Here is a 27,896-nt window from a genome sequence, read left to right on the forward strand (position 1 = left end):
ATGGCACGGTAGACGAAGAGGACGAAGGCTTTGAGTCGCATTTTTTTGTATCCAGTTCTACGAAAATGAAAGAAGTAGGCAAAAATGCAAACGAAAGGCGGCGGTATTATTTTGATGTTATATGTTACATAGTGATGGCCATTTAACATCCGGGTGAATGCCAAGGGCAGATCGTGTATGCTTCCTTTATTTCTGTTAATAGTCTCATCACGACTTGGCAAAAACCAGTCTATTAAGCCAAAGGTTTTGCTGCATTGATTATGATCTCATAAGAGTGGGCTCTTACCTCGGAGAACAAACTGCTGACAGTTGTCTTGAACATTATTTGAGCAGTTAGAGGGAAGGCAGCAGTAGTAAGATCCAAGATCAGCGTTCTGCAGGTCAGTTATACTCAGCACATAAGGATCATAAATTCCGCTGCGATGAACAAGGTATTTTCCATCTAAGTCATCTTAAATAAACGAAAAAAATCAAAGCAACGTTTATTGATCGATTGGAATGCATATTGCTTTGTAGATATGAAGGTACAGACTAAGGTCAATAACATTAAAATTTTTAGAGGTATGAAGATAAAAATTGCAGTCTCGTAAAAGGTTTTTACAATTTCCGAAATCTAGAGACTTGCCATGATATTTAGTCACCAAATAATGGTAGCCTACGTGGCAAGCGTTCTGAAAAAGACGACTGAGGAAGAAGACTCAGTGCAATGAGCAAAATAGTCAATCTGGCCAACAAGGGACTGGAACCGAGCGTTAGACCCTGGAACGCGAGTGGAAAGGGTAAACAGTTAAAGTTTGCATGTCTTATATTATAACACTAATTATTGCAACTATAAAAAAAAATAAAAAAAAAAAACTGTTGATATGCTACATTTTGGTCTTACTGGCTATGCAAGGCCGTACGAAGTCCTCTCCTTTCTTCTGATACTTCCATTCAACATGAAGGGGAAACCCTTGGGCCGCACACTCAAGTAAAGCATTTTCTCCTTTTGTAATCGTAAGGTTAACAACTTGTATTGGCTTGTTGAACCCTGGAGTAACTGTTGGCAAGCAAGAATAACTTAGGAACGTCTACATATTCGATATTAAACACTTAATGATTGGTCCTTCGGGAAACATCTACTTTTAAGTGATTTGTTATACAGCTGGAAATTTTGAAGCTGGAGATTCATTATACCTTGCTACAACGGCGGTCGTCAGTGCAGTGTTACCCTCTGACGTCATAGAGTTTGCAATGTTGCCGCCCAAAGGTTTTTGCGGAAAACAAATTAAAGGGAAGCAGTTTCATTATTAGATGTCAAGAGGCCATTTGCACTAAGAGGCATGTGACATCGTTTTTATGAAAATGAAAGTTACATGATTTTGCCTTCGAAAAACGATTAGTGGGTCATATCTCAAACAAAATAATAGTCATTTGGTTTTTCAAACCCGCACCATTTTCTTAAAATGAATAAGTTCGTAAATGGTCACGTGACCAAAATCTGATTTTTAAAATTATGAATTATCTCTCTCTAAACACAAATTTTGCACTTAAACTTCAAGGAAAATGTTGAAAAGATGATGTGATAACGTTTACAGCACATCTGAGCGTAACTATGAAACGTTGAACAAGATATAAGCAAGAAGTAGTTTTCGCCGCTATGTTGGAGGGCAAAAGCATGCCCTCCAACATGGCGGCCAATACAAATCATACTACTCTGTTGAAAAATCAAAGTGCCATAATATATCTACCTTCAATGCGTTTCCTCTCAAATTTCGTGTGTAAGATAATTTTTGTGTGCTCTAACAACTTTTGGCATCAGCAAGATTCCAACTCATTGTTTAAAGGAAGCATTGGTCACGTGACCTCTTAGTGCAAGTGGGCCAGTGACCTCCAATTAACCAACGAGAGCGCACACTGTTGGGAAAAATTTTCCAGCTATATGTAATAATAGTTATTATGCATACAATTCTTCAACGTTATGAACTGCTGAATTTAGCCCTCAAGGAGCAACGTTGGAGCCTTTTTGTTTTTTTCATTTCGAGCACATTAATCACTTTTTATGATTTCAATTTTCATTTTTTATGAGAAAAACAGCCCTTTTCAAGACACCCTCAATTAAAAACAAAGAAAGAAAGAAAAAGAAGAATTTATTACAGTATAACCCTTGCTACAGTGTACATTTAATGGAGAAGTTTTACTGGTCATTGTGGTCCTTGAACTCTCCTACTTTATTGTAGCAGGATTAAGAAAACAAACAAACAAACAAATCAAATCAAGAAGCAAAAATCAAACTCAATAGTCACACCACGAGTTTGGCGCGTGTCAAAAATTTGCAAATTTTGTAATCACCAATTTTTTGGTTTTGCAAGCTTGCTCGTGCTCACATCTGAGAAAATTTTTCATATAAAGCCAGAAATGCCAATTAAAGGGACTTTAATACATGGGCCATGCTCATGAGGTACAGTAAGAAGACCCAGTGAAGGAAATATGTAGCTGTCAAGGAACAAATGATATTGTTGCCTGACAAAACACTGTAGACCTTCAAATCTTCTCCACGACATCTTTGAAGTTTGGTGACATTTGAGAAAAATTTTGGTAGGTGACAAAAATCGTTCGCACTAGGAAAGGCTTCCTGTTGACCGATTTTTTTGCAAAACATACCAAATTTTGCTTAGTGCGAGCAGAGCCTACACTTAGTCCTGTAATAAAAGCCCTAAATACTGAAAAATTAATGTGCGTAAGGACATAACAGCTTGGACACTGATTTGTTTTTATTAAATAAGTCAATAAAGTCAATTCAACCGTACCACTGTAAAAAGATTGAAATTTTTTACGGGCCAGCCTTGCCTGGGATCCTCACTACTCACTGACAACAGTCAAGAATTTAGTGTTATGTGGGAGAGAAGGTGTACGCCTTGAGCAACGACCAAAGTCACATGCTAGCGATGCAAATCAATATTTATATACATGTACATTGTATAACAGAATATATTAGGGACTGTTCGTTATTTATGCCTAAGGGGGGGGGCCGGTGTTTAGAGTGGGGGGGGGGGGGTAAAATTTTCAAAGTCACTGAAAAAGGGGGGGTGTTTTTCTAAAATACAAATAAGGGGGAGGGGTAAGCTTTTAGAAACTGTTGTTTCAACACTTGTGTAGCCGTTTTGCAGACATATTTAAAAAGTTGAACTCTGTATCGAGAATTCTATTTTAATACAAAGCGCCTGGTCTTTATAGTTTGAAAAGCCAAGAAAACGTGACGTGGAGTAGCGTTATTTAAAGGTTCCAATATATATTAACTTATTAAATCCCTTTACATGCAATCTGATATTTAATAATAGCAAAACTGTCTCCAGTTTCAGGAGTACATCCTCATGGTTCAATCCTTACAATGAGCCCCGGGGGAGGCACTCGGGTATTTTTTGGGTGGGTGTGTGCCGCCCGGGACTCCAAATCGGCACCCCGTTCTAAAAGAAATTTCCCCTAAAATTGATACCCCGTTCTAGAAATGGGCCAATTTTTTATACCCCGTTCTAGAATTCGCCCTAAAACTGATACCCCGTTCTAGAAATGGGCCAATTTTCTATACTCCGTTCTAGAAAGTTTGTAAATTGAAATAGCCCTGTTTTTTTAAAAAGATATTTCTTTATTTGTTCGACTTATACATCAAATAAATGCTTTTTCACAATCAGGAACAATTTTAAGCAGAAGATAAAGCCGTGATCCACAATTTTTTATACCCCGTTCTAGAAAACGCCTCTGAAATGGATACCCCGTTCTAAATCAGGAGCTTCAAAATCACGACCCCGTTGGGCGGCACATACCCGTATAGGTAATGTATGGGAGTACCCCCCCCCCCCCCGGGCAATGAGCTCCTTACAAACTTTCCTACCGTTGACTTCTCTCTTAAATCTGATCTTTTCAGGACCCACGTTAACACCGGCGCTGCAAATTTGCTTTCTTTATTTAGAGCTTCCATACTGTACGATCACAAATGACCTTGCAATGGATTTTGGTTTATCGGCAACCGGCCAGAACACGTGTTGTACGCAATTTCGCAATCGGAGGCACGTCGCGTCCTGAGGGGAGGGGGGGTGGGGGTAGGGGGGTTAAATTTTGGGCCTTTCACATAAACGGGGGGGGGGGTAATTTTTTAAAATACCCACTTCCGGGGAGGGGTAAATTTTTCATATGCCTGAATTGCTTGAAAATCAGCGACCCCCCCTTAGGCATAAATAACGAACAGTCCCTTATAACATTATTTATCTGGCAGTCACGGGGTTCCAAATGTACATTTGCCTCAGTTTATGTTTCTCCTGGACTATTACTGCAAAGTTTTGACTTCTTCTGCAAAACTTAAATAAATGTTTTTTTTTTCAATATACAGATATTCCAAAAATAATGACTCTAAGTAGTAGATTTATCAAGTACATGTAACTTTCATTATTGACCTTTGCGACCTTTTGTCTATTGTCTGTCATTAGTAAACAATAGCTACATCACATGTACTACATACATGTGAAGACTGATGCAGACACTACATCAACTAATCAGAAATCCTAAACAGATTCCAGACAGACTTTACGTCATCAGTATGGAATCTCTGTTATTGAGGGACAGACATCTCTCCTGTGGAATGTCCAGCTAGCAGGGGAAAACGAGGGGAGATGGCTGTAATCGCAGTCGAGGACTAACCCTCCATCAGGGTCAGTCTACAGTGCACTTACTTTCAACCATGGTGCTATCAGACACATTGTACATTCTGATATTGCGGAGCGCCACTTCCAGAAAGCAGGTGTAGTTTCCTCCATCTCTAGATCTAATACCATTATTATTAAGAACGAGAGGCCCAAGGGAATCGAATGGCGTATCTGGGTCAGGGTTTCTGATACTTTCCAGCAAAATCCCATCTTTGTACCAAGAAATTCTTTTCAATACTGTTCCTTTGCCTGGATTTCTCGTCAGGTTACATGTGAGTGTGGTGTTCTCACCATGTTTCAACACACCGATTTTAGGCACTGTCACCGATGGAATTTCATCTCCTAAAGAGAAAAAAGCAAACAAAAAGGGAAGAATGTGAAGCTATAATTTCTGTCCATTGTCTCTAATACAATATCCATGTAGTTCCAGTGGTTTTAAGACCAGGCAAAATATCCCCCTTTCATGTGCTAAACAGTAGACTCGTGATTGCTTGAATCTTCCACGGAAATCAACAAAAATTCCAGTTATCAGGAGTAAAAATTATCAGGAGCGAGAAGCAGATAACCACAAAATAAGGAAGTGGGATGGGGAGGCAATGCAAATACATATACCGTGCAAAGTTTACTTTAGGAGTAACACAAGTTACAATAAATGCAAAGCCTTCTCTAAAGCCGCGCGTGCGACTTAAGTGTGACCGTAAGCAGCTAGATATATTAATTGACTTGCAGTGAGAACTAGGTTATTCGTTATTCGAACTAATGGTTTACGGTATTGAGAAGATAATAAATAATAACAGGTGAAAATTTTATCTTTGAGAGTCGCATGAAATTTCCAGCTTATTTAATAATAAAGAATTTGCTTGTCACTTGCATGAAAAGTCTCACCTCTAAATCCGCTCGTTCGACTGAATAAAGTACAATAAATTGCTGTGAGAACTCAGTAAAGTTCATTTGTTATTCGGGGTAATGGTTTAGGGTAGTGAGACCAGAATCACTAAAACCGGTTATAGTGTTATTTACAAGAGAGCCAAATGAACCTAACCCGCCCAGTATCACTGAACAATGCACTCTTGCAATAAATACAGGTCTCATCTCTAAAGCCGCGCGTGCGACAAGTCAAAAAAGCAATGACCGTGAACCAGAGAGTTGAAGCTGTGAAAACTACAATACTCTTCACAAATTGTTGAAACAGACACTGTTTCTTGTGAATTTTCTCGAGACTTTGATTCTTACATTCACTCATCGCACTTTTGTTCTCACTTAAATGTGCCCCTCTCCTTCCCCAATGTTGCGCCACGCGTATTTTGGAGCACTGAGACGATCGACCGTAATATCCAAAACAACATTGGGGAAGGGGAAACGCACACAAGAATTTCAAGTTTTTTGACGAGTATTGTACCTTATTCGTTATTCTGACTAGTGGTTTAGGGTATTGAGACGATAATAACTGAAAAGGGTAAAAATTTTATCGAGAGGCAAATGAAATTCCTGGCTTATTAATAAACAATACGCTTTTGATTTACATGCAAAGTCTTACCTTAAAAGCCGCGTGTATCAGAAAAGGAATACGCCATAAAATGTTCAAAACTTTGCAGTGAAACCACTCGCCCTCGGCTCGTGGTTCCACTTGAGTGTTAAACATTTTATGACGTCATTTCCATGGTCGATAGGATTGTAGACCATGGAAAGTTCTGCTCGATTTGTTAACTGCATTCTTGGGTATGATCGGTGTAAAATAACGGAGCAAAAACGGAGTTCAGCCTATAAACTCTGAAATATTTTAATGCATTGGCCTGAAAGATTAAACTGCTTTTTAAGTAAAGCTGCTAAATTTACATATAACTGTTCCAAACAAAAAGAAATGAAAAGACCTAATTAACTATGGGGGTTATGTAACTAGTTGCATGATACTTGTCAAAAATTGAATGCTTTGACAACACTTATTAATGAAAAGCGATAATGTAACAATCGGATCCTTGATGAGAATCTTACTTAGAACCACATCAACACAGCTTTCTTAGCCCCAATGGAGGATTTCGAACCGCTCACTCACAATCCATTTAGGAGGGGGGGGGGGGGGGGGGTGTTTCTTTGTCTTTGAGCAGAACTGCGAGTGATGATTTCTCACCGGTATCACAGTTATCCATCCTTAGAAAGTTATGATCTATTCACCCAGCTAAGGCACAAGGACCGGACAGTACCCCCGGATGGCTCTTAAAGGAGAACGCGGACCTTTTGGCTCCACCAACCATGGATATCATGAATACCTCCTTTCGCGAAGGTCGGTTGCCCTTATCTTGAAAAGAGGCAGATATCCCTGTCCCCAAAGACCTATCCAAGATGTCAACAAGCACCTTCGCCTCATTTCCCATACGCCTATCCGGTCCAAGATTGCCGAGGATTATGTTGTTCATGACTTTGTGATGCCGGCCGTGCTAAAGAAAATCGACAAAAACAATATGGGACAATATCTAAATCATGGACCACGCACGCTCTTGTTAGCATGATCGATAAGTGGCACGTCAGCTCTTGATCTGATGGGAACGCAGCCGCGATTAGAGTAGTTTTATTTGATTTCCGTAAGGCTTTCAATCTCATTAATCACAATATATTGCTGTGTAAACTCTTAGGTAGGATATTCCGAACCACATCATATGCTGGATTACTGACTTTCTATTAAACTGGCCCAGGATTGCTTCGCCGAGTGGCGCTCCATCACAGCCGGTGTTCCTCAGGGGACAAAAATAGGGCCGTGGCTCTTCTTAACAATGATGAATGACTTGAATGCAGGAGAGGCAGACATGAGGAAATATGTGGATGATACCACAATCTCTGAGGTGGTATATAAAGGCCATGATCGTTGTATTCAGCAAGTGGTAGATGATCTAGCAATGCAAGCAAGGGATGACGGATTTCAGTTAAACGAAAGGAAATGCAAAGAGCTCAGGATTAGCTTCGCAAGAACGAACCAGAATTTGACCCTGTCTGGGTTAACGGTCAGGCCCTAGAGACTGTAAACAGTGTGAAATTGTTAGTACTTAACATTAGCAGTGATCTAAAGTGGAATGTCCATGTGTCAGAACTAGTTAGAAAGGTCTCAATCTACAAGAGCGCTACTTCTGTTTTACATCACATACATTCGCTCTATACTGGAGTACGGCAGCCCAGTTTTTCATCGCACTCTACCAATTTATCTAAGCGAAGACCTAGAAAGACTGCAAAAACGTGCTATGAAGATTATTTACCCTGAGCTATCATATGTTAAGGCTCTAGAGCTGTCTGGACTTTTAACACTGTATGATAGAAGAGAAGCAATTGCGGCAAAGTAGTTCGATGAAATAAGTCCTAATCAATCTTACAGTTTCAACAAACTACTTCCAAGTAAATACCAGCCTATCCACTCTCTGAGAGAACAAAGAACATTTATTCGTCCAAAGTATTAAACCAAAAGATGCAATAATTATAGTTTTCTTTTAAGTTATGTTTACAGTAGTTGAGACCAAGATATAATCTTATTGTTTCTTATTGTGTATAGGAACTTGACGCATGCTTTTGAATTTGTGATTTTATAACAGTTTTAATATCGTTAATTGTGTTGGACCATCTAGTTGTAAAGCGCTTAATTAGTTGTAATTTAGTACAGTTGTAAATTATTACATTTGTAAACCTTATCGCAATACAGCTCTTGGCTGCATGTTTTTAAGGTGAATAAACTATCTATCTATCTATCTATCTATCTATCTATCTATCTATCTATCTATCTATCTATCTATCTATCTATCTATCTATCTTATCTATCTATCTATCTATCTATCTATCTATTGCTAATGTTGCAAGGAAAATTTCTAAATCAGTTGGAGAAATATGTAAATCAAGGTTTTGCCTTCCTGCTACTTCTTTACGTACCATTTATTATAGCTTAGTTTATCCTTATCTTGTATGTTGTGCTTCAGTATGGGCATCGACTTATCTCACAAACTTGAGTCCTTAACTTCAGAAATAAATTATTCGATTTCCAAGAAGCCATTTGATGCTCACACTTATCCTATATGCAAAAGTTTGCAAATACTTAAATTATCTGATATTTACTTTTTTCAAGTTGGAAAGTTTATGTATTCTTATAAAATAGACCTGCTCCCTGATGTATTGGAAGAAATGTTTTTAATGAAAAACAACAACCCGCTTTCCAACGATGCTAGTTTCGGGCATTCACCTACGTGAACAAAAGCGAAAAAGGTTACATATTTCGACCAACGGCTACAAGAGATATATTAGAAAACTATCCTTCCAACAATCAGGGGCACCCAACGACTGTTTTCTATAAAATTTCTGTTCGGACAAGGAAAAATTGCCTCGAATTTTCTATAGCTTGAGGAAGGCTAAAAATTCTATGTGACCGTTCCGTTCATTTACAATTTTCGAAACTTTTCAAATAAATTCTCTACGATTTTCTGAAGTTTAATTTTTCCCATTTCACTCCCCATGTTAGGCTATTTTTCGTAGAGAAAAGAAAACCTAAAACTTTCGGAATTGAAAATGAGATGCAGAGAGGAATCAGAAAAACTATAACTTTCGTAAAACTTTAAATTGCAGCTAAAAATTTCGGGAAAATAATACTAAAGCCCTCGTAATTTCGAGAAGACTCAAGTTGCCCTAGGATGACCGAACAGATATAAATTTTTTAGCGCCACTAAGAATATATTCCTAGGGATCTAAAAGTACTCTGGATAGCCTAAAAAGTGTTTTCAAAGCATTTAAGAAGAAACCGTCGTTGGGTGCCCCTGAACAATGTAAGAAACTGATGTGTTACAATATCATTATGAATAACTGAATTTGTTCACGACTGATGGACTTTCAATCACGATAACAAGAATGAATTGTACAAAACATCAATGTACAGTGTGCCATTGGTATGTGTAACCTAAAGGCTCGGGAAATTATAAGGATTTGGACAAAACGCGCGTGAAGTTATTCCATAATTTCACGAGTATGCCATTTGATTACCTATTAATATCATGGGTGACGAATTACGTTAGTAATCTTGGATTTTTGACATGTTTATCCTGGATCGCATCGATCGAGAACTCCCCTCTCTCTCGAGCGTTTAGAGCTTAAATTTGCCTTAAGTTCAGAATTTTTCGACAAAATACCTGTTAAAAGCCTTCTTCATGTGCTCTTTCGTACGTGTGTTTAGGTTTTCTAAAGCGTCTTTTAATGCCCCTGGCATCATCATTCATTACATGTTAAAACTTCGTCGCCATCTTGGCACTGAGACGTACGGAAGGTTGCCATGGCAATTTTGTAATTTTATATGTGAAATTACAAATTATCGCTAAAATTTCGCGCCAAAATTAAGGAGTAATTCGTCACCTATGATATTACACTAGTTACTACAATTGAACCTTCAATGATTTGCGACTACCACTCGTGAGTAACCACCTATCCAAACGCCAAAATTTTCCTACTCAAAGCCTTATGATAAGAAACTCTCGTAAGCGTCCACCTCCCATAAGTTACCACCTCCCATAAGCGACCACCTCCCATAAGCGTCCACCTTCCATAAGCGACCACCTCCCATAAGTGTCCACCCCCCATAAGCGACCAGCTATCCAAACACCAAAATTTCGCCACTCGAAGTCCTAAGGTTTAATTTTTTTTTAACCTACTGTAAGCAACCACTTGACTCATATATGGTGTGTTCTCTTTGTTCGCGGTTTGTACTACAACACTCGTAGTATCGGAACAACTATCAGTAGACATGGAACCACATGCACAGTAGACATAACTTACAAACTGCTTGCAATAAATTCTCTCCCAAAATGTAGATGTGTACGAACTCTTCTCGAAATAGACATCATTAGTTTGATTCTGCGAGTCACCACTGCACCTCCTGTAAGTGACCACTAAATCTTGGCTTTTTGGGCTGTCGCTTTCAGGAGGTTTGACTATATTATTTACAATGAACAATGCACAATATAAAATGATGATACACAAAATGATGTTCCTAAAACAAGATACAGTTGTACTTACTTCTAATGACATTGACACTAAATCCATGTTTCCTCTCCACAGGGTCACCAACTGCAAAAGCATGACACTCGTACCTTCCCAGTAGACCATACGAACTGTCATCATTCAGTGTAACATTCTTTATGGTCATAGTTACAAAGAGCTTTCTGCCTACAGGACAAATGGGGTTTTAAGTGTTACAATATAATTACTGTGCAACTGTACACTATAAATCATAGATTTCGTACATAAAAAGAATAATGATGACTAGTATTGTCTACCAATTTGTATTAGTTTTTTAAACCCGTCCATGGGGCATTGGGGTAGGAGAGTTATAGATTTTACAGCTTTTGTAGTATTCATTGGGGCATTGAGGTAGGATGTGTTTGTAAAGTTTATGTTTGGGGTACAGTACAGGCCGGAACTAAGCAAAAAAGCAGACGCGAAATTGACGCAATCGACGCATCAGTTCGGACGAGGGTACGCGTCAGCGCTGACAAGTGTCTGCGTCAGCTCGGACACGCCAAGAAAAAGAATTTTCTTAATTTTTTGTTCACTGTGACAGCTTTGCTTTGTGGTGTATTGTTGTAAAAAAAAAAAAAACAAACAAAAAAGACAAAGCAAATCTCGGGTTTGAAGAAGCTCGATAGTCGCTCATTCTAAGGAACTTTTCATGAGGGACTTTAGGCGTGATTAATCGAGATGAATTTGGTGACGTGCAGGGTTTCGTTTGTAAAATCGCTTTTGGCATCCTACTTTTATATGTAATCCCAATTAACTTTGCGACAAACTTCCATACATTTACATCTAAGGCATCTCTTGAACGTACTCTTAAAATCTTAAACTGATCCAACATCTTGTCTTAAGTCTGCTGAAAAACAGTGACATTTGCACTAGAATACGAGTGAGGAAATGCCAAAGTAAATGCTTTCAAATGATCTTATCGAAACGGAGGCAAAAAGACAAATCGAAGAAGTAACTTATTCCTCCAGAAGCTCATTGTTGCATTCTCATCACCACACTTCGGAAGAACTAATCAAGCACTGCTTGTATAGTGTAGCCTGCGTTACAGCCGGCTCACCCACTCGTGTAAACCATTTGTGCAGTCTGTACAGAAGATTTAGAGCATCTGCGACACAGGCCAGTACAGTGTAAAACATGCAGACTTGACACATCAACTTTGGTAAATATTAGAGCAAATTTTCAGTCATGTGCTAGGCAACAAAGTTCTTCACAAGGATCAAGTTTCACCGATGTCTATTTGCAACCAGCAACTCAAACTGATCACGCAAAGAAATGGTACATTGAAAAGGAAAATATTATCAGTTTTTCTCCTTAAACATACAGTGTTTGTATGAGCGAAAAATTGGGACTTTGAAAACTGGCCGCTTAGCAGAGGGTGGCCGCCCTGAATACAGGGCACTTATATACAGGTTCGACTGTATCTTACCAATAATGCTTTCTGAAATTTGGAGATGTTCTCCTGAAGTTTGCATAAGTGGGTGAGTGAGTGAGTGAGTGAGTGAGTGAGTGAAAGAGTAAATATTGCAGTGCCTAGAACAACTCAATGATTATTACTTGTATAATGAAGCTTAAACTTAGTTAAATTTGTTAATAGCTTAATCAAGTTTCCTGTCACCCGTTTTGTATACCTTATGGGACTATACTAGTTGTATTTGTTTGTATGGTTTATAGGAAAAATTAGTTGTTTAAATATTTGAAATTAGTTGTCAAGTATTGTATTTTAGTCGTATGTTTTTTGAACGCCCTTTTCTTTCTTTTGATTGAATAGTATTGTAATCGTTTTAGTTAAAGCCTTCTTTTATTCATGCAAATTCTTCAATTTCTTTTGCTGAGCTGAGGCCATTTAAGCCCCCGGCTTTGGCTGTTCTCGTGTATTTTTCTTCCGAGTATGTGATTCTTTAAAACAGAAAACAAAAATGATGTGTATCCACGAGTTAACCCTCGGACGTACACGAACGGGGGGGGGGGGGGGGGGGGGGGGGTGGATGTCGTATCTTGAACCATAGCAACTGAGCATCATTAATACAAGCTGTAGATCAGCGGGGTAGGGAAAGGCATACATGTACATGTACATGGCGGCATGTTTAGGAATGTCCAAAAAGAAACAACTCACTTGCTGGAGGCACTGCAGGTTCTCTCCTTTCTGTAAATTCAACGTTTTCACTCGCTGTTATATTTGTGTAGCGTGCAAAACTATCTTTCCTCATAAACTGTATCCTTTCAGCAGTTTTATTTCCTGATGGATCAAAAGCCACACAAGTAACTTTAGTTTCAGTCCCCTCAATAGGGTAGACGATTGCAGGGAAAGGTTCTTGAATTCCAAATGTATCTGCAAAGGAGAAACAATTGTACATTTACAACAAACTATTACAATTAATACATCACGTAAAAGTTAAATAATCAATACATGACTTGTAATTCTTTTACACCAAACAGGTACATCTAGTACATTGGCATATAATAAAAGCCCTATGTACATGCAAAGTGTCACTCAGTCAAGCACTGTTTACTTATTGCGAATTATCTATCGGTAAAGTACAGACGAGTCCCAATAAACTCGAACCTTCTAGGGAAATCGAAAAAAGCTTGAGTTATGGGGAGTTCAAAGCAAATAACCGGAAAAAAGGAAATAAGAAAATGGGTGGGGAAGGAATGCAAGTATCATGTACATTGTACACTTCACGTAAGGGGCAGTAAGAGAACAATATTCAATGTTTCAGACTTCAGTACACTGTTTTGTTGTTGTTGTTGTTGTTGTTGTTGTTGTTGACTTGTCACACGCTTAAAACGTGGATCGAGTTATCGAGGGTAAAATTAATGGGAATGATCTGAAGGGAAACAAAGGGTTCAAGTTACCAAGGGTAAAATTATAGTAAATGTATGATGGAAATAAAGGGGAAATCATTTTTTGTTTGAGTTAGGAAGGATTCAAGTTATCAGGAGTCAACTGTAGTGTTTCTTTTTGTGGCTCTCTTGAGAATGTTAAGACCAAAGAAGCTTGATATACATGTACAGCTGTAGTGATACTCACGCTGACCTCACCTATTGACTGCGAACCAGAAGCGCATTAGTTCTTGAATTGGAGACAAAAGAATCTTTTGTTCCACTCATAACAAAATTGAATAACAAGACAGTGTGTGTATTTACGTTGATGTTTCCTATTATCTTACTCTCTACAACCAGACATTACTTTTCGAGAACTTATTGAACCATGTGATGATAATCAAATGTGCCACAGGTTAAAGAATAAGCCTGTACATGCCAATCTAATGAGTCACAACCTATATCCCAGCTTTTAATTAATTTAGGGAGAAAATGTAGCCGACCCTGAGACGATGATCAATAAAAAACGTAATATGTATCTTTTTCTTGAAAATAATGTTAGTTTATGATTATCTTGTCTTGTGCTGTCTATACTGAGTGTTTTGTTCTTCCGGTGTTTAAGTTAGGAGCACCCAACGTCAATTTTCGGAAAATATCTGTTCGGAAGACGATTTGAGATCTAGAATTTTCGGAACGTTTGTTGTAAAATTTCTTGCTTGACTGCCTCTCCTAGGATTTTCGAACATCTAAAAGATGGTATAATTGCTCATTTTTAACGTATTTTTACCCTAAAAAGCTGAAAAAGGTCACCTAGAATTTTCGGGCGTCTTTTTTCTGGCGTAAATTTTCGAAAAAATAAGCTTTGATCCCTATAATTTTCGGATCACCAAACTTTCAGCTAGGAAATCCGAACAGATGAAAAATTTTTAGGGGATAAAAATATGCCTTTATATCTGCCGCTTAAATTCTAAAATATGTTTAACAATGCTATGTTTAAATGGTTTTGAACTATATTCTCGTTGGGTGCCCCTGTTAAGTTATCACAATTACATATGCATGACAAAAAAAATTATAATCAAAATAAATGCTGTTATTTATGTTGTTTCTTTTTCTCTCCTCATTGTTCTTCTGTCACATTTAGCTTTCATTAAAATCGTTGTAATTAGCATATTCAAAATGTGACGACTTTTACAACTGAAGATATTCAACTTGTAACGAGTTTCTACAACGTAACAGAAGATGGCATTGGTTCGCCGAAACGTGTCTTGTAAATTGAAAACTGTTCTGACTGTTGTGTTCATTGTCTCTAAATCATAACAAATTTTCTGCTCTCGCATCCGTTTGGTACCATGACATATACATTGAACCTCTCACTTCGGCAGTAACCCAAAATGCAAGGGTAAGGGGTCACTTTTGGAAGATGGATGCTACGAGTGTTTGGAAGAGAAGTTACTGCGTGTAATTTTTATGTCATAATATGTATAGTTCCATGTCAATCAAAGCTATCTGTACAATCTGTGTAGCATACACTGAATGAAGCATAGTGCATGTATGTTCTTACAGCAAACATAGAGATCTGGCCCCAGATGTTTGAAAGGTGGGTAGCGCTATCCGCTGCCTGGTTAAATATCTATCTATGTTATTGTCTTACCTAATACTTATCCACGGATCCTCGAGTCAAGTTGCCTTAAAACAATGGAGAATTTATTAAACAATCACCTCAAAAACTGGTTGCAGCAACTGCTAACGAGAGGTGGTTGTTTACAAGACAGTTGCCAAAACGATGTTCAGCCAGAGGCCGGACACGATCGACAACTAGACAATGATTTTTGCTGGTCAAAAGTGTTTCTGGAAAACCATTGGTATTATAATCATTATTCTGTTACTTTCTAATTCTCAATTAAACATAAATGTACATGCTGCTGTAGCCTGCGTAGCAGGCGCTTGGAAGTAGTGCTTGAAGAGAAAACGGGCGCGTGCGAGGGAGACACGCGAGCAGGGCGGATAAAGGTTGGGCGGTGAAACGAGAGCATCCGAGCAAAAAGTTGTGATGCAGTGGACTGAGACTCTGCTTAGAAATGTCGCTTGTTTTCGACTTCGGTCAGGGCTTGCGATGTGGTTTGTCCATTAGACACTGCCGCTGTCACTGAATTATGGCGGCTTGATTTGTTTTTTTTGAACTTCTCCCTCGTTCCTTTGTGCTGGTACGCTGTCTCCAAGAGGCAAATGTTGCTATTTTTTGCGGGAGGTTTAATTGGAGTAGACAAACATCTCTTTCAAAGGGTTTCTCTTATTACTTCCATGACTCTACCACTGAATTATATTTTCTACTACTACTCGCCAATGTCGATGTTATTCCAAAACAACAACAACTAAGTACTGTCTAAAACACGAAGGAAAATCTCATCCATGTCATCCATGGCAAAACTAAAAGGCAGCAGATCGTGTTTCATAACTAGATGACGTGTATCTTATAAATGCGTGCAGCTCGTGTAAGGTGAAATTGTGCTAAATTCTGATCACCATCATCCTTCTTTTTAATTTTGAAAAAAACATCTAGTACGTCTTTCTGTTTCTTCGAAACTTCAAAATTAGTTTCCCCTCAGGTTTTACTGTTTACCTTGTTTTGTTTTAGAGAGAAAAACAGAAAAAAAACCTTACAACTTGCCTGCGTGCAGACGTCTCCTATTTCCTTTGTTGCACGCGGAAAAGGGACGTCTGCGTAACGCCGTCGTTAATCGTGTTCCAGCGTCCTGCTGGGTTCCCAAGATCTTGGGAACACGCTGCGATAGGCTGACACACAGTGCGCATTGTTTGACTTAACGCTGATTGGTTGTTATCGAATGTGGTCTGATAATGTATGCGGTGATTTAAATGATTTATGTAAGACAGGTTTTCTAACCAAAACAAATCAAAACATGTGCGATTGTGTGCTGTGTTTTTCGTCGATCGAAAAGCAGAGCGATCGAAATCTTGTGCGGTGACGCGGAAAATTTAACGTGTACGAGGAAATTATTTCTTTACAATTTACTGTGTATGACACATCACATCATATTTGTAAACAGTGTCTGAGAAAACTAAAAAAGCGGCGTGGACTTCGCACCAGGCAGGCATTTCGAGAAAGCCAGCCAAAGAAACTAAAATCTTTATTTAGCCGTAACAAACAGAAACATCTGAAATCAAATCCTATCGGGAACACCCACAGAAGCATAAACCACAGGAAATGATTACTCAGTATGCATGTAACAAACCTGCTTCATGACCTCTAAATGTAAGACTTAACGCGGCAAAAATGAGATTTACTCAGTCAAAGGTTAGAATGCTACATGCACTGTGTAGTGCTAGTAATCTTCGCGCGAGAGAGAAAAGAAGAAAAACCTCTGTTCAAGCAGACTCTCAAGGTCACGTTTCGCCCGTATCACGAGCTTATGATGTTTTGTTAGGCCTGTCAACTCTTATTTCTAACCGGATATTATTTCACAATTTATGCAAAATAGAATAGCCTGCCAGCGGGACGCTGGAACACGATTAACGACGGCGTTACGCAGACGTCCCTTTTCCGCGTGCAACAAAGGAAATAGGAGACGTCTGCACGCAGGCAACCTTACAACTAACCTCAATAAATTTCGTTTACATGCGGTTGCCGGATTTGCGACGCATTGCGCGAATCGCCATGGCGCGTTGCACCCGAGAAGCAAAGTTTGAAGCAGTACAACGCCACTATATCAAAATATATCAATCTAATTATTTGTTATGTTATATAAAATTTATCCCCCTTTAACATATGTAAAAACTGAGGTTAAGAAGTGTTAAGCTTTTGCAAACGAAACGGCGAAAGACGATAAGGTGATATTTGGTGGAAGGAGGAGGTATTCAACACTTTCAAATTAAACTCAAATTTTGGCATTATACGACCAACAAGTTTGACTTATAGGCATACAGACACAAACATATGAAACTGTTTTATTGATATTGTTATAAAACGAATTTATCTATTTAACATTGTAGCCTGAAATTACAGAAAGAAAATAGGATTTCCGGTTTGCAAAAAGGAAAATTTCGCCGGCCTTCAAGACCACCGGAAGCGCGGAAAGAGCGCTCGTGCCATTCCTACTCCGCATCACACATTAAATGAAGAGCGGAGCGCTCGTTTCACCGCCCAAAATTTATCCGCCCTGCACGCGAGGGGTGAGGGAGCGCCTGCATGGAAGGCCCCCGAAAATCGTTTGAACTCGCATTCTGTGAGTGCGGATATTTCCAATTGGTCGAGAGGCTCCCAAGGGAACTATTAACCGCGGGGGACGAGAAAATTGTCAATCAATCGTACATGGACAACGTAGTGAAGATCTTACATAATACACCACTAGCTCCTGGAACCACTAAATTGTATACAATCGAAGTTCAGGTCTCGGAGGTCACTTCAACCTGGTTAAATGGGACTATGTGGCTGCAATCTCAAAGAAAAGTTGCAGTGTTCAAACGGTATTCACGATGGAAAGAATCGACATCAGATACGCATTAGCAGAAGTGGCGAGAGACAAAAGATTTGTCGAATCGTTGCAATGAAGATCAGAGGAAATATTATTTGCTCAGGAGAACTTGGCGGTTTGTGTTGTCGATGGAACGTATACCATTAAAACTTGGACATGATTGATGAAATGAAACACTTACTAGGGACATGAATTTGAAAAAACATTTCACTATTGTATTATTCGCCGTTCGGAGGCGACCTGAGGTCTGTTGTTTATGTCTTGTTACTGCAGTAGAAAACATAGGCTCGATTACCAGCCGCTTTTCGGGAAAATGAGCCCGCACACATCCTCCCTCCTCGGGGAGGATCAAAGACCGAACCCGGGAGACAGCGGAAATGAAGCCTATAGAAAACATGTCGGTACAGTTTGTGTTCCGAAGTTTAGGTCCGCTTAATTAGCAAGACATGTCTGCTCCAAAAACGGCTACCACTTAGCGCAGTAAAAGCAATGGTGATTTCCCACGTACGCTGCGATCGTTGGTGTCTGTCCAGTTGTGGCTAGGTAAGCTCAGAGAACAATACTATTTTTTTAGTTTTTTTTTTTTTTTTATAACACATAGCATGCATTCTTTAAAAGATACCCAGTTTTGACTTTGTTGTTATTTCCTATTCTTGGTTTTGACATGACGTCACCAAAATTCAAACTAAGAAACTATCGCGTCTTCTGGGTTTCTACTTTCATGTGATATTAGAGCACCTTAAAACATTTATACAAAACAAATTTTCGGCTCAAAAGGGTTCTTTGTTTTGCGATACAGGACGCTTGAATTTCCAGGCTTTTGCGTGACGTGGCATTTAGCTGGCGGCTGGGAAAAGCTTTTACGTAGGTTAAAAACATCACGGATTTTTGGACATTTTGCTATCTAAACATTCCATGTCTTAGAAAAAATATTACTTTAGTCTTTATGAGTTCCTCAAGCGAAAAATTCACGCATAAGTAGGAAAACTCAAAAACAGATGTTTCTGTTGGTTTCCGGCGGCCATATTTGTGCCCCTGAAAGGGACACAAACATGGCGTCTCCATACAAAGTTTTATAAATTTGGGTAAAACGTTTTTCCGAATATCTCGCATATGAACCATTGCATCGACCTGATTCTTGGCAAGGCTTTTTGAATATTTATCTTCCTTCATTTCCCAGATTCTAGACTTTCTGTATTAACAGATTGCCATTTTTATTTCTGCTTTCTCACGTGAGTGAAAACCGAAAATTTATTGTGCCCTTTGGTAAAAAACGATTTAAAGCTGTGTGTTAACCATTAATTTATTGCTCCATTGCTCTATAATCAGATAACCTAGCTGATCTTTATAACAGATATATTTAGACCGAAGGTAAAATGTACAACACTTTTTGGCGGCACGCTTTGTTTGTGCGAGGTCAGTCGTTTTCTGTCAAAACTTTGTCAGATCACGCAATGGCTGCCAGGTAATTGGAGAGGAGGCGGGAAACGATTTTCGGGGGCCTTCCGTGCAGGCACTCCCTCTCCCCTCGCATGTCTCCTTCTCCCGCGCCCGTTTTTTCTTATGCCCAGTACTTCCAAGCGCCTGCTACGCAGGCTAATGCTGCTGTCACAAGGGACACTATGTATTTACCATCATGTAATAAATGACCCTTTAACTAAGGAAATTTGGCATGGTGGATCTGACCAAACGTTCCCTACATAAAATAAATATGCCATGGGAAATACCAACAGTGCTTTGATACCCAAGACACGAAAGCTAATAAGGATGCTTTATTTGACACCAACAAGAAACCACAAAGAAAATGTTTATTTCAAGAGGTTTCTTTTGATTTGGCAATTATAACAGCAATGATCAATGTTGGCAAGATATGTAATATGTAATATATCAAGCATGAGACGTAGTGTTTCATCACCGGATAAAACAGTGAGAAGAGAGTTGAAAATAGGCCAATCTTTCCTGACGTCATTGTTTACATTTTTTCCTTATTAGCATACGACTTAACTCATAGAAGCCGCGGCCGTATATGTCGAACCTCTCTAATACGAACACCGAAGGGACAGAGCGAAGTGTCCGTATTAGAGAGGTTTCCGTAAAAAAGAGGTCACTACGATGAGGTCATTTTTATGACTCGATCCACTTACGGTTTTGAGTGTTCAGTAAGCTAAAATCAGGCTTACTCTCGCCTTTAAACTGAATTTAGATTTATTAATTCACAGTAGACAAAAGACACTGTCTTTCAGTAACATTCAACATTGTATATCTCAGCTACAAAGTAAGTCAGTACAGTCATAGACTAATAACTGTTTTACAACGAAACGAGCTACAGCGCAATGCTGCATGTAAACACACATGTCCAATATAGACAAACGGATACGATTCGTCAAACCGATGGTCCATTGGTACCAATGGTAGGATTGGTACCAATAGGAAAGGATGTCATTCCAATGGTTCTGTTGGTGAATATGCATCTCATTATGGGGACTTTGCTTATTTTTCCATGGGACCTGGCTGGGTACAGGGCAATTCCAATGGTCCATCGGTACCAATGGTACGATTGGTACCAATAGAAAAGCACCCTATTCCAATGGTTCTATTAGCGAATATGCATCTCATTAAGGGGACTTAGATTATTTTCTCATGTGGTCTAACTGGGTACAGGGCAATTCCAATGGTCCATTGGTACCAATGGTACGATTGGTACCAATAGAAAAGCACCCTATTCCAATGGTTCTATTGGTGAATATGCATCTCATTAATGGGACTTAGATTATTTTCTCATGTGGTCTGGCTGGGTACAGGGCAATTACAATGGTCCATTGGTACCAACAGAAAATGATGCCATTCCAATGGTTCTATTGGTGCAAAACAAGTTCGCTTTTACAACAAGTAGAAACGCGCTAATAATTATTATGAATATTCCTTGTTCTATAAGCCAACCACGCAAAACAAGTTCGCTTTTACACCAAGTAAAAACGCGCTAATAGTTACAAAGCGAGGGCGACCTATATATCTAGCGCTAATAATATCTCAAGGTGCTGCGAGTATAACAAACATCGTACAAACATTAAAATTGAAAGGTAACGCGTCACTGTCGTCTTCGTTCTGTTTATTGTGATTCACGAGCAAACAACAACATCACATATGAATGCCTTCTTTCCCGTACGCAAGCACTATCTTTTGGTAATTCTCACTTGTTTAAAAGAACCCGAAACAACGAGGAAAGGCGCGAAACTAGCGAAGTGGTATTGAGGCAACAGGTTTTAACAACTGTACTCAACTCACTGTGAAATTAACTTCTGAAATTACTTAGCGCAATGTCATTATCTACATGGAAGTGTTTAAACCAAAACATGTTATATTTACTAGACTGCCACAATGAAGATGTAGACCGACAAAACTCCTGGTAGCTTCTATGTTGTATTTAAAATCCAATCGCAAATTATGTCTAAACTTCTATCGATAAGTCACAATTTCTCTGAAATTCACATTCGCTTTTCTAAAACTGGGAACCCAATTAATAAAATTAAAACACTCTATTTCTAACAATAAAAAACCATGAATGGAACAGCAGTAAAGGATCTGCCAATCGAGTACAACTTTCAAGAAACTTTCATCAATTTCTATTGGTAACAACATTTTAACTCCCCTTAATGGATGCATAATAGAACCATTGGAATAGGGTGCTTTTCTATTGGTACCAATTGTACCATTGGTACCAATGGACCATTGGAATTGCCCTGTACCCAGGTAGCCCACAAGAGAAAATAATCTAAGTCCCCTTAATGAGATGCATATTCACCAATAGAACCATTGGAATAGGGTGCTTTTCTATTGGTACCAATCGTACCATTGGTACCAATGGAGACCATTCTTATCACCACTAACACCAATGAAGTCTATTTGTGACGTGAGGCACAAAATGTAATAGAAAAGATCACGTTATGCTATCTGTAGTTATTCAAGCCTTAAAAAAGCAGGTTATCTTCCTCTCAAGGCTCTGTACACTTCGCAAATCGTTGTTTCATATACAGCGCTTGGGGAGGCTTTTGAAATCACGCGCCTTGCATGCACAAACTATCATCACCCGATCAACGCAGTGTCCGTAATAAAGAGGTTAAGTTTATACGAATTTTACTCTCTGGGGCCGAGATTTAATTTCCGTTGTCCTTATTAGAGGAAGTCCGTATCATGGAGGTTTTCTTAAAAGAAAATGAATGATAATTTTGTCTGGACATTGGAAACTGTCCGTAATAGAGAGGTGTCCCTACCGAGAGGTTGAGGGAAGTTCGACTACTGTACATGTATCAACTAAATGCAAAACTTGAAAGAGCTGGTTAAGTTGAGCAATTTGTGCAATTTCTAGCACTTTGCAAGCAATATTGAGGGAAATATCAGCCATCAAACAAAGATTCGCCAATACGACGCGCAGCGGAGTATTTTTGACGAATTTCGAGGTGTTTCATCTGGTGATGAAACACTGTGTCGAATGCTTGACATTACCTCTCAAACAAAATGATTTTAGAATTAGAAATTAAGGATGCAAAACTGAGCAGTTTTTCAAACACTATTAGACATTTTAAAAGACGGAATCCACCATGAAATTGAATAATTTTAATTTTCAGGGGACAAAAATCTTGTACCAATCAAAAAAATAATTTAAAACATATTGTATTCCTTTTACATTTTTCAAGACCTAAAGATGTAATAAATCATCTGAAATAACACCAAAAAAAATTCTAATGGTAGCCCGGGAAATGAATGTTAAATTTCACAAAATTGCATCTTCCCCTTGAAATTTTCAGAGATTTACGTGTGTTGTCACAATTTTTGTGAAATTTGACATTCATTTCAGAAGAAGTGAATGTCCAATTTAAATAGTAATTCGAGCTGGGATCTACCTGAACGGTACAATTTAGTGCCTTCCAAGGTTTTCAGGACTAACAATTCAGTTAAAATTTTACCGAAATTATTTTTCATTATAAAATAACTGAGATAGTACGCGCGTTCTGATTGGTTAAATACCTATGGTTTATTGTGCCGGTAAATTCATAGTTTACTTAAAGTTTTTTTATAAAAGCAATAGACCACAGTTTCTATAGGTTTACGGGCGTGATAATCCACGAGGGATGTTGGGAGAACACCAGAAAAGCTTGTCCCAGACCCAAGTAATAAATAATACGTGTACAATATTTTCAACGTAACATAGAATTCTGCCACATATCAATAGCGATACCGCAATGGCATGAATAAAGACGAAATGAATAGCAGTAATTTACATGTACATTCGACGCTGTTCAAAAAATTCTTAACCGACGTTTCGGCAATGCTGCCTTATTCAAGGTACAAGACTAAATACCGTTAAAGAGTTCGTTAAATTAGCGCACGTGTCTCATTGCACACACGCTCGCGTGCCACATGTGATAGCGCGCGCCTGCGCGCGAGTTAGCAAAAAGTGAGTAATTCACGTCAAGTCTATTGAAGCCTTGATTAAGGCCACTAGGACCCATAATCCCATATTTGAAAATCGACCTCATCTCCTGCTCCTTAAGGTATTCCTGGTTGGCAAGGCCTGCCTTTTATACAACAACTGTCATGTTCTCCAGTGTATGATTAGCTTGGTTGAAGTGGGCAGGTACAGGAAGGTCATTCCTCCCGTTTATGACATCTTTGCGGTGTTCTCTAAAGCGGTCCGCCAACCTGCGTCCATTTTCTCTAATGTACACTGTCGCATTTGGTGCACGACAGACAACAAACCACGCTGTCCGTGATACAGTGAAAATGTCCGGTGGTGTTAACATGCCCTGAGGTTGGGTTCACTGATACGCTGAATAAAAGCTTCCATTTGTCAAAGACTATGATTGAATGGTGGTTTTTTGAAGTGAATATGCGCTTAGATGCAATTTGGTGCATTTTGAGAAATGTTACAGTGGTATTTTATTTTATTTTTTAGTCGTGATCATGTTCCTTGTCATTATAGTGTCCGTAGACTGAGGGAATAGTTACTTCATGTGCACTGACCTCAACCTCGTCCCCAGGGCGCTTTTCCCTGGCTTTGTCGCGTCTGGATGATTTTTCCCTCCGCAAAATGCCCAGCTTAACCCCCAAATATATTGTTATCATTACTATATAAGTAACTATATTGGAAAAATCATCCAGACGATCCAGACGTGACAAGGTCTGTGCACATGAAGTAACTATTTGAAATGACTCCTGGGTTCAAACCTTTCACAGTTTAAACAGTCAATATTTGTGGCATATATTCTTTCTTGAAGAAGCATTTGAGTTTTGCTGGAGCTCGTTCGTAGATGAACAAAACACTTCACCAAAATCGACCAGGAGAAACGTGAAATTTAACAAATTTGTATTTAGAACCCCCATAACTACCGCATCTATTATGTAAACATTGACTTACGTCATCAGTATGGAATTTCTGTCTCTGAGTCGCAGACGTTCCTTCTCGCGAAACGTCCCCTGCAGCGATGAGCGAGGAGAAACGGATGTTTTCGCAGGTTAACATTTTTGGTTTGTTTTGTTACTCCTTTATCTTCCCTGTTAGTTATTTGTTTTGTTACTTGTCTTGTTTGTTGTTATTAAGAACGTACAGATATGCATTGGTATCAAACTGTAGCACAAACACTAAACTGCACTATTGTTTGCAGTTGTTTGTGACGCGTGACTATTTTTATTGCTTGCAATCTCAGCACAGACCAGTCAATGATCTGTCAACAGTTGTGCAATTGACCAATCGGTCAGTCCGTCTTTTCTCGTCTCGTCTCGACCCCTATATAATAACATCGTCGTTTGCAATCGCGCTGGATAAGATCAAGACCTAGACGAGTGTTAAGAGAAAAGGCAGACTGCAAGCAGTCTACACAAACACTTGTTTGGACAAGCCTTCTTAAAACTATCATCTACATGTATTTATAGTTTGTGACCCTCCCAATGAAAACATGCCTTGTCAAAATGTATATACACAAGATTAATGAAGCTCATTCAGTGCAATTTAGCATGCCTATACACGGAATCCCCTAGCTTGAAGGAAATAATTTTTGATTTATCTATTAACATGAGATTTGGGAACTCATCAACACACACCGCTTGATAGCGGAGCTCCACGCGCGCGAAGCGCGCGCGTGGGCAAAGGCCCATTGCTAAGTAAATCTACCCATCCCAGAAAATTTGGTAATCACGTGACCGTACACCGACCGCCGACCGACCGTCCGTCCGCACCACAGGAAAACCAATGTTTACTCTCACATTTTAGCTAGTTTGGGAGCCCAAGAGAAAACTAATTTCACATCAATGTTGTGATCAATTGACAGCTGTCAAAACAGGGCATCCGCTGACCAGTATCACCTGATCGTAGCGCGGGCTCAAGTGTCGACCCATCGAGGTCGAGTATTTTTTGAAGTTATCCGCTGACAAATTACCAGTTTGAAATGATCGCAGGCTCAAGTTTATTTTTTCCAAGGATTCATATCAAATATGCTGTGTTTATGTCACTATGGCCCCGCACTATTAGAATTTTGATTTCAAACTGACTTCGGAAGCGAAAATTCAGCCAGTTTTTTTAAAAGTACAGGCGGGGATGACCTTATCTTACCATGGTCATGCGTTGGTCACGCTCTACGTCCAATTTTTATACTCTGATTGGTCAAAATTTGACAGGTGAGTTCATGCGAAAAAATTATGCAGCATCTTGAAAATTGTTTACTTTGACAGCTGAAGCTGAAGAGTTTTGTGTCAACTTGTGATGTTTTTAACTGTCTTTTTCTTCTGGATGTACAAAATGAAATACAGCTTCTATCAAGAGTCTTCTGTTATTCATGGCTGGTTTGTTTACTGGGTTTTTGGTTGAGGAACGCGTCGCTTGTCAAAATTTGGTAATTCGGTTTCGGATGGCATCGTTTTCGTTTTTCACCTTGCTTAATGTTTAAGAGGGTTTAAAAGTCTCAAGCAACTGTGGCCTTCCTTGATAGCTTTCAGGAACTGAATCTCGAATGGTAAGCCTGAGTAACTATTGTATTTGATGTTTGTTTTTGTTATATCTAATTTCATGAAGTCTTGCACATTCACGCTGACAGTTTATGCGGCAAGTTTATGCACGTTTGTAGCCGTAGTTTGAGTCAATGATCTGACCTAGTATCAGGTTTGAACGGTTTGATATAAGCTTACAGAACTTTAAAAAGCCTTCAGATATATTTGCTCACCACAGATAGAAAGAAAACGTTCCGAAGAATATTTAGTTATAAATTTGGCTGTAGAAAGAAAACTTTGAGCGATTTTCTTGCTTCGAGGAGTTCACCTTGGAAAACAGTAAACACCCGCGCCGGGAAGCCGGCTTATAAAGCTTTACGCCGAGACTCAGGATTTTTAGAGACACTTTAATACTTGTCTTCATGAATGAAAATTGTTATCTCTGTAAATGTTTCACCGAATTATATTTCTTTTTTTGATTGTTAGTAGTCTCTCTTGCAATTTTAATCGCTTGTCTGTGCCGTTTGTTTTCATCGTTCATGAACATCGCTTGCAGGAGTACTCAAAAATGTCGCGCGTATCAAACGCTTTATAAGATTACACATCGCTACAACTGAAACCATTAAATAACAAAAAAAAATAATAATAAATTCGCTATTATGTTGAAGCTTAACTCTATTAAAGTTCATTCAAACACTCGACCACACTGACAGCTCGCACTATAGAAACGAGAACCGGCTAGCCATATGGGTGATTTTGGAAATTTTTGAACGGTTTCGCTTTACGATTGATCGTCCTGAATATTGACTGAGTGCAATTTGTCTTGAAAAATTGTGAAATACTGCATTCTGTCCGAGGTCTGTATGATAAATAGTACTGTTTCACCTCAAATGTGATGTATAAAAATTATAAAAGGTTGGTTTAAACACCCCCAGATTTGTTGGCAAGAATTTGTAAAGTAAACCTGTCGAACGCAAAAAAATTCGGGGTGATTTGTTTTCCAAGAATTGTTTTCGAGGCCTAATCTACTGTGATCTTGAATGTGATCGAAGATGTTTGCTATTTTTTGGGTGTACATATAAGGTTATCAATTCGATGCAAGATGTTTCACTCTAAAATAACTTAGCCTTTCCCTCAAAAGTCACATGAATGTGCCCTTAAGTTAAATGATTTGTGGATTAAAAGTTTATTTTTTGATTTAAATTATAAATTTATTAATTGGAGCTTCGCTTTTAGCTCTGGCTAAATCTATATATTACAGTTCCTTGTGACAGGGATTTGTCTAGGTCACTTGTTTAGCTCTACCCGCTCCAACATTTCGAGCGAGATGACTTTCTTTTGACAAAGAAGATGATCATTCGGATGTTTCACTAAAGATTAAGTCTCAAATCCAAAGTGGCACAGAAAAGATTTACATTTCCAAGGCTTAAACTGCAAAACAAAAGTCTTCATATAAAAATGAGTTTTAAAGTGATTGCATTTGCAGCCTTTTTGTCTAAACCAAATATTTAAAAAAAAACCTTGCCTGAGTTAAAGGAACAATTTTGCTTATTCTTGTCGAAATTTGCCAAAGAAAAAAGACGATGGAATTTAATTTAATTCATGCTTGTGGAAAATTTTCCCAGAAATTAAATTTTGATATCTTGCTTCTGTTTTTACCCCCAATAAACTGTAAGTGACTGGTAAACTATTAACAACCTACCGTGGGGGCATGTCACTTAATTAGGTGTTTTAGAGGCAGTCATTGCTTTTCAGACTAGGGCATAATAACTGACGAAACATTAGTTAATTCTATATCCAGCAGCCTACCCACCTTTACCATAGTGAGCATCCACTGCTAGATAAGTTATCAGAAACCAAAGCCATGCAAGAGGGGCCATCGTGTGCCTGC

The 27,896-nt window shown here is 38.8% G+C and overlaps 1 protein-coding gene across 1 annotated transcript; it reads right to left on the minus strand.

The window, feature by feature from the left end:
- Window positions 1–846: 846 nt before the first annotated feature.
- Window positions 847–27,885, minus strand: LOC140938004 (uncharacterized). Its single transcript, XM_073387556.1, has 4 exons — window positions 27,819–27,885; window positions 12,826–13,041; window positions 4,707–5,021; window positions 847–1,039 (listed from the first exon to the last, which is right to left on the minus strand). Exons 1-4 carry the CDS (start codon window positions 27,883–27,885, stop codon window positions 867–869), a joined length of 771 nt encoding a protein of 256 aa, XP_073243657.1. The 3' UTR covers window positions 847–866.
- Between the last annotated feature and the right edge of the window lie 11 nt (window positions 27,886–27,896).

The sequence above is a fragment of the Porites lutea genome, chromosome 5, assembly GCF_958299795.1.
Source record: "Porites lutea chromosome 5, jaPorLute2.1, whole genome shotgun sequence".
Lineage (NCBI taxonomy): Eukaryota > Metazoa > Cnidaria > Anthozoa > Scleractinia > Poritidae > Porites > Porites lutea.